This window comes from Monodon monoceros, unplaced genomic scaffold (genome assembly GCF_005190385.1).
Source record: "Monodon monoceros isolate NGI ecotype Baffin Bay Population unplaced genomic scaffold, NGI_Narwhal_1 Super_Scaffold_7, whole genome shotgun sequence".
Classification (NCBI taxonomy): domain Eukaryota; kingdom Metazoa; phylum Chordata; class Mammalia; order Artiodactyla; family Monodontidae; genus Monodon; species Monodon monoceros.
Genome location: NW_021703784.1, coordinates 97,667,497 through 97,675,469, shown reverse-complemented (window position 1 = coordinate 97,675,469; position 7,973 = coordinate 97,667,497). Strand labels below are relative to the sequence as shown.

General features: G+C 60.0%; 1 protein-coding gene across 1 annotated transcript; it reads right to left on the bottom strand.

Moving 5' to 3' along the window:
• Window positions 1-301: 301 nt before the first annotated feature.
• Window positions 302-7,713, bottom strand: PPP1R32 (protein phosphatase 1 regulatory subunit 32). The gene is made up of 13 exons (XM_029209022.1): window positions 7,359-7,713; window positions 7,074-7,191; window positions 6,658-6,811; window positions 5,514-5,642; window positions 4,857-4,920; window positions 4,315-4,427; window positions 3,851-3,910; window positions 3,653-3,739; window positions 3,194-3,307; window positions 3,015-3,109; window positions 1,210-1,374; window positions 607-698; window positions 302-399 (listed from the first exon to the last, which is right to left on the bottom strand). Exons 1-12 carry the CDS (start codon window positions 7,465-7,467, stop codon window positions 620-622), a joined length of 1,287 nt encoding a protein of 428 aa, XP_029064855.1. The 5' UTR covers window positions 7,468-7,713; the 3' UTR covers window positions 302-399; window positions 607-619.
• Between the last annotated feature and the right edge of the window lie 260 nt (window positions 7,714-7,973).

Here is a 7,973-nt window from a genome sequence, read left to right as displayed (position 1 = left end):
CCCTGCCCCGTGCTGTAGACCTACCTCCCGCCCGCCTCCGCCTCCCCCTCTCTGGCCCGCCTGTCCCTCCCTGGGACTTCCTCCCTTCCACACTTGATGGACCGCTTAGCACAGGTCCTCGGAGACCCCTACATGGGAGAGGAAACTGAGTCTCAAGAGCAAGGTGCCTTGTCCAGAGCATGACAGTGAGTCCCACCAGGCCTCCGTGACTCCAGACCTGGCCCCTCCAGCCCTGCACCCACTCCCCACCCTCACCCCTCCTTTCCCAGCCCCCTCTGACCGCGCTGACCCTGCTCTGCCGCACTGCTCTTTATTTCATTAGCAAAGTAGCCGGGGAGCCCCCCGGGGAATGTGGGAATAGGGACAGTAGCCAGTTCCTGTCCCCTGGGGTCGGCAAACCTGTGCAGACAGAGATGAGGCCTGAGGGGCTCCGGTGGTCCGTGCACACTCCCCACCTCGAGATGCCCCTGATCTCCCACCCCCCACTCTGGGGCTGGGGTCCCCGGGCAGGGTTGGCCTGACCCAGGGCTTAGGACGGGGGGCTGGTCCACGATGGCCACCCCTGCCCCGGGAGCAGCTGTGGGTGGAGGTCCCCCGGCCCCTTACCCAGGCCTCAGGCTCAGAGGGGCACCGCGAAGCCGCTGCCGTGGCTGCCGGGAGGCGTGGCTCGGTAGAAGGGGTCAGCCGAGACCAGGGTCCTGCAGGAAGGAGGGGATGCAGGGGAGGGAGGGGTAGGGGCAGCGAGCCCGGACCTTCTCTTTCGCCCCCACCTCTGCACGGGGCCAGGGCTCAGCCGGGACGGCCAAGCCACAGAGAGTCTTTGCCGGCCAGCTCTGGGCCATTATTGGTACAAACGGGATTTCTGAGGAATTGGACTGAGCAGAAAGGAGTCAGAGAGAGGCAGAGCCACAGTCATTCCGCTTTGTCCCCACACACCCCACCCCACAGCTGGCAGGGAGCAGGTGGGCGATGGCCAAATGCAAGGAAACACGAGCGCCCCGGGGACTGGGGCGGCAGGGGAGGGGGCAGCCGTGCAGAGGGAGGGGTCGCTGGGCAGAGGAGGGCAGCAGCCCCGCTGGGCAGAAGAGGCAATGAACAAACCAGAGAGAGGAAATGGGCCTCTCAGATGGAAGACAGACAAAGGAGGGAGGAGAGGCCGGGGAAAGGCCTAGATGCAGCAAAGGACAGAGCAGGAGGGGGGCGTGCTACCTGCCCACATGGGGATGCAGGCGCCGCAGGCTCTCCGTGGGGTTGGGGGTGGCCTGCAGGCGGGTGACCGGCTGGTTGAGGGCATAGCCTCCGGGCTTCTGGGGCTGGAAGCCACCTCGAGTCCAGCCTTCACTGTCTAGACCCTTGGGGATGTTCTCGAAGTACCTACGACACAGAAGAGTAGCTGGCGGGAAGCTGGTCTCTGTCCTCGGCAGCCTCTCTGCGCTTCTCCAGCAGGAATCTTGGCTCCAGAGGAGCACAGACTGCTGCAGGTCCTCCAACCTCCTTGCCTTTGCCCACGCTGTTCACTCTGCCAGGAGCTCACTCACCTCTTACTCTGGAAGCCTGCCCTCACGCTGCCCCTGAGCTGGGCGCCCCTCCTCGGTGCCACCCCTGAGGCTGAGACAGCACTCTGGAGTGTAAAAGACTTTTAAGAGATGCCATGCCTCCCTCCCTGGCCTTGTGAATGTCTCGGGGGATGGGAGAGGATGGGGGTTGGGGACCCCGTCGCCTCCATTTCTCTCTAGGCGTTTGACTTTTTCTTCCATTTTGCCAGTTTTCACTGAGCACTGGGCCGGGTTCTGAAGGTGCCAAAATGAGCAAGATGTGGGCCCAGCCCTTGAGTTTACAAAGGGGGTGCGGAGAGATACATGAGAAAATCAGTGACTACAACCCCTGGGGCTCTGGGCCCATGAGGAAGGAGGGTGCGCCTGACACCTGCTGAGCACTCAGAAACCCAGGCAGGCAGGCGGGGGAAGGAGAGGTGGCTGGGCCTGAGGGTCTGCGGGAGCCTGGGGAGGGGCAGGAACACAGTTGTCCCCCAACTCCCAGAGTGAGGCTCCGCCCCTCCCCCTTGCCCTCCACGGGAACTGGAGCAGCCACGTGCATCACGGATCTGCTGTGAGGCTCAGGCAACACTTCCACCCTCTGAGCCTCAGCGTCCCCATTCAAAAGAGGGAGCATTTCGCTCCAGTCCTCCTGGGAGATGGAGGAGCTGGGGGGGGAGCAGTGTGGACGCGGATGACACAGGCTGACACACAGATGACAGAGGCCAGGAGGGGAGGCTTTTGCCTAAGAATTACACCTCCATTATCCCACTCCTGTGATGCCCTCCCCACCCAGTCCTGGCCTGGGTAGCCTCCCCCATGACTCTAGGGCCACTTCCTCCTGGAAGCCTTCCCTGATGCCCAGGACACTCACTCCTTGCCCAGGGCTCACACAGCACAGAGCTTACCTTCTGAGAATGCATGGAGCCCACCTGCCATGGACTGGTTGTGGTCTCTTAGCAGATGCCCTGTTGCTCCACATAGACCCCATTGTACTCCCTCATTCCTCCCCTGCCCACCAGTGGCCTGCACTGCACCTCTGGGAAAGCTGCCCTTGGGTTACTGGAGCAAGGAGGTACCTGGGATTTAATATCACCCCTGGGGACAGCCCTTAACCAAGGATCAATGGGTGTGGGGTATGAATACCCCAGCTCTCTCATTCCTTGGCTGGGATGATTCTGAGTTGTGTGTTTTGCACTGTTTTCTAGCATCTCCCCATGGGATGCCTGGTTTAATAATACACTGCTCTTGGCTGCCATCCCTTCCCCACCCCATTACCCCCATCCCTGACACCCTTAATAAAGGGTTCACACCCAACTCCTTGGCTTGGAGTCTGCTTCTGGGGGAACCCACATTAATCAAGTGTTGGCCTTCTTCACTCATTACTGTGAGCTCATTACTTTTCGCAGTCTCAGTCTCCCTGTCTGTAAAATGGGTCAGCTTCACAGACCCAGATGTGGGTAGGGAAGAGGGGCTCACCCTTGGTTGTAGGTGGTCAGGTAGCGATTATCCAGGTCAGGGTCATAGGGGCTCCGGACATAGCTGGGGTTGTTAAGGCTGAACCCTGGGGGCTCCTGCACCAGAGGGATAGAGAGGGGACTTCTCAGGTCAGGAGGGGGTGGGGATTAGGGGTAGGGGCTGGGCACCCCAGGCCTTACCTTTTTCCCCACGGTCTCCCGGCCAAGCAGGGCAACATTTGTCTGTTGCATCCGCTGCGGGGGCTGGAATTGCCAGTGGTTCATGTTGCTGGGCTCTGGGCCGGAAGGCGGCACCTGCAGGGACAGAGTCACAAGAAGGGTGGCCGGGTGGCCAGGGTGAGGCGGCAGGATGGAGGGAAGGCAGGCAGAGGCCCACGCAGCCTCAACCGCCCCAGCCCCAGGATGCGTCCCCCTCCAGCCCCACTGAAGTCACGGCTTTGAACACACCCCTCACTTTCCAGCCCCTGGGCCTTTCCCCCTCCACCCAGGGGTCCTTCCTCTGCAACTCCAAATATCCTGATTCTTCCCATATTGCACTGCCTGGATCGAATGCCACCGGGTCCAAGAAACCTCCCTGGCTCCTCCTCTCTGAGTGTTCCCTTCTCAGAACACACAGGGGAGCCCCCCGAGGCCACTCACTCTGGGGTTCAGAATCTTCTCATTCACTCGGCTGAAGCCGGTCTCCCGCTCGGAGCCTCTGGCCAGCACCGGCAGGAACTCATCCCCCTAAGGCAGCAAAGCAGCCCCTGGCACGGCTTCCGGCACCATCCCAACTGCCCCACAGGAGGACCTCAGGCTGTGGCACAGACATTCCCCTCCAACCCTGGCTCAGCTTACATGAGGATGGGTCATGGGGAGAAAGTCTGACTTGGTGACACTCCGGCTGGGGAGGAGGACCTGGAAAGAGGCCACAGAGGAGAATCAGGCTGCTCAACTGCTCCTTTGTCCGGAGCACAGAGAAGGGCTCAGCACAAAGGGGTGTAGTTGGACTTACAAAGGAAAGGGGAGGGTTTGGGAAGAAGGGAGGGGAGGGCGTGATGCTGAATGGGAACCAGCAGTCCAGGGTTCTTGTCTGAACTCTCAGTGACCTTGGCTATGCTGCTTTTCCTCTTTGGACCTCAGTCTTCTCATCCAGAAAATGGGGGAGTTGGACCAAAGTAGTGGTTTTCGCCCAAGCTCTTTCATCTTGTGTTTCGGCAAAGGTTTCTGCAGCTCATATATATACATTTTTAAAGCTAGAAACCCCCAGACTGGAGAGCTTCAATCACCTTGAAATTCTAGTGGGGCCCAGCCTGACTTACCGGGTCCCCAGGGAGGACCTGGGAGGGCGGCTGGAAGATGATGGGGTTCTTGTTGGAAGCTTCGGTTAAGCCAGTCTCCTCCTTGGCCCCAGTTGATTTCTTCTGCAAGAGATCTGCAAAAGACAGCCCCTCTGTGCTGGCCTGGGACAAGCAGGCCCCACCAATGTGACCACCAGTGGCTCGGTGTCCCAGTAGGTGTGGGGGGAGCTGGCTCCAAGGATCTGGAGGCCGGAGCAGCCAGGATCATGGGCAACAGGGGAACTCCAGAGTCCAGGGCAGAGAGCAAGAGAGGAGAGCAAAAGGAAGGGCAAACCTCGAACAGCCCTCCTAAGCAAGAGAGTCGTCCTTTGGAGATCAGCAGACCTAAAGCACAGAGGTCAGCCCAGGGAAGATGGTTTCCCCAAGCTGCCGATATGTCCTTCTGTCTTCCGCTGGTGCCTCCTTAGCCCTGTGCCAGCTCTGGGGTCCCCGGGGGTCTCTCCCAAGGGTCGGGAATAGGGAGGTGTAGTGGGAGGCCTGAGCTTAGACTCACTCCTGCCTACCTGGCTGGTTTGAAGGCTCCTTGAGATACTTGGGATTATACTCGGAAGTCATGAAGCGGGGGCCCTGGAGCACAAAGAGTGGAGCGATGGGGGACGCAAGGTAGACCAGGGCCCAAAGGCAGTGGGGGCAGTGCTGGCTCTCCGGTTCTCTGTGCTTTGAGTAAACCTGCATGCTCCCACACAAACCTCTCTCTCATCAGGCATCACAGCGCCAGAAATTCCACCAGCAGAGCACAGTTCCTCCGTGACAATGAAAACTAAGTCATACCCCACGCTGGACTCCAGTAATGAAAAACGGGACCCAGAGCCCCTGCGACCCAGAGCAGGAGGGGCCCAAAGAGAGGAGAGAGGCGGGTGGAAGGGAATGGGTGCTCACACTGCACTGGGGCGCTGGATGGGATCGGGAGAGAAGGGGGCTCAGGTATTAAATCCCAAGATACATGTAAGGAAGCCCGTGAGGACCACTTTGCTGCTGCCTTGGAAATACCAAATATCAAATCCTTGCCTCGCCCCAGTCTCTTTGAGTGTGTGTGCCCTGAGCCCACATTGAGCTGGCTGCTTGGGTGAGTCAGCACAGAACCTGTCTCGAGGAAGCCGGAGGAGGTGGGTCCGGCCCTTCTGCCCGGCCCAAGGCCCTCATCGGGGCCACCCACTCACGTGTCGGGCATCCTCCCACTCCAGCGAGCCCTTGTTCTGCTGTCGGTGGAGCAAGGGCACTTCCTTGGGCTCCAGCCCCTTGATGGCCTGGGGCCCGTAGTCCTGGGTGTCAAAATGGACCTTCCTGACCTGGGAGGACGGAGCAGCCAATTACCCTCCAGGTGAGGGGATGGCAATCACTTCTTGACTCTGATTCTGCCCTTGACCCCTACAGAGTATCTGCACAGCAGCCTGAGGGGTCCCTTTACGATGAAGCTGGGCCATATCCCTCCTCTGCTCAAAGCCCTGCAGTATTCCCATTGCACTCCGGGTAGGATCCCACGTCCTGACGGCGGCCCACAAGGACCTAAGCTCCTCACTCTGCTCCAGCCACCTGCCTCCTTGCTGTCCCTCCTCCCATCAGGTGCTCCCACCTCAGGGCCTTTGCACTTGCTGTCTGCATTGCCTGGAATGCTCTTCCCTTACTTTGCTGCATCTGGAGGAATACTGACGTCCCTCAAGTTTTTGTCTAATGTCTCCATAGTAAGCTCTTTTCTGACCCTCCTGACTTGCAGGTCCAGTTCCTTCACTTCTGCTTCAGTCCTTGCCTCTTCCCTGTTGTATTTTTTTTCCCAGCACTTATCACCTTCAGAAATCGAAGAGGTGTTTAGAACGTATTGGTTGCCTGAATGAATGAATGGCAGCATCCATTCTGGTGGTGGTGGTGATAAGGATGATGGTCACACAATAATAGAAATGAAGACGGGGATGATAACGACAAAAGTGAAAGTGACAGCCACAGTGGGGATGGTGATGTGGGCGTGGACATGTGGATGGGATGGGGGAGATCATGGGGAAGGGGATGGGGTTGGGGTGCGGAGGGAACAGGACTGGAGGTGGGGATGGTAGAGATGATGATGGTGACAGGAATGGGGATGGATATGGAGGGGGAGGGGATGGGGGATGGGGGCGAGGTCAAAGGTGATAAAGGTGAGGGGACCCCAGCCCACACTGTGGCTCCCCCAGGCCCAGTCATCTCAGCCTTGACCAACACTTGGCAGTGCAGCCCCACCCTCTGGAGGGGTCCCCACCCTGTCCACCCTCTAGCCCTTCCTCCGCCCCAGGCTAGGGTCCCCCTCCGTCCTGGTCCTGGCCCAGCACTGACCTCCCTGGTGGGGGTGGCTGCCCAGGCCTTCTCCCGAGAGGAGCCAGGGTGGGTCTGGTGCATGTTCCAGGGCAGTGGGTATTTGCCATCAGGCACCTCCAGGGGACGGGAGCTCTGACTGGTCACTGTCTGGAAATTGTTGCAGACTTGTTCCCTGAGGGCGGGGCAGGAGCGGGGAGCTATTACCACCAGGGCCACCTCCCCTTGTCCCCTGGAGGCTTCCACCTCCCTTAGACCTCCCACAGCAGCCTCGGGAGTCTGCTTGCCTTTGGGGTCCATGCTGAGGACCAGGCCCTGAGTCCCCCAGGATCCCGGACCCCATGCGCGGAGTCTGGAGTTGGTCTGATGAGGTCCGATGGCCCTGAGGGCTAAGGCCCGGGAGGGCAGGGGGTGAGCAGGGGTTGGACCGACTGTACCCCACGGCCGGGTTGTCCAGGGCACCGAGATTGGGTTGGCATGAGACCACGGGCCGGTAATTTGATCTGTAGCCTGTGCCTTGGTGACTGCCCATGCGGGGCTTGAAATCCTCCCGACCTGCCAGAGGGGAAGCAGGCAGACAGGACTCAGGGTCAGCAGAGCGGCAGAGCAGTGACCAGGGCTCCCCAGGCAGGACCAGCATCCGCCCGCACCAGGGGTCTAGGAGGGCGTCCCCACTCTTGCCCCGTGCCCTGGACGTGCCTCCTACACAAAGGTGCCCTCACCGTAGGCTGTGCAGTAGCTGGTGGCGTAGAATTCCAGGGGGTCCGTGCAGCCCCCCGAACTCATCTTCACATAAGGGGATACAACCCCCAGGGGGAGTTTCCCCATCATGAAGCTGTGGGGCAGGGCCCCCAGGGGGCCTAGGAAGGAAGAACAAGGAGCCCCAGAGGTCTGGCAGCCCCAGGGCCCCGAGCCTGCCCCAGGCCCAGGCTGCAGAGGCTACAGAGGAGGTGATGGAAGCCCACACAGCGGCCCTTCCCCCAGGTCTGTGCCTTTCCACCGACACCCACGCCCCAAACTGAAGAAAGGACTAGTAGTCATCAACACTTGTGTACCCTGTGTCTCATCTCCCCTTCCTCACACCTTATCACCAACCCCCCTCCCCCATTTTACAGCTGGGAAACTGAGGTTCCAAGTGGTGAAGGATTAGCTCATCACAGGTAGTAGAACCGGGATTCAGACCCAGGGTATCCGACCCCTCAGCCCCTGATCTTTGCCCCCATGTGCCCTCTTCTGGGAACGGAATAGCCCGACAATCGCCCACCCTGAGAACTCTTGGCCACCCCAGCTGGGAAGCTCACTCCCAACCCCAGGCTCCTTGTCTCTCCCTAGGGTCC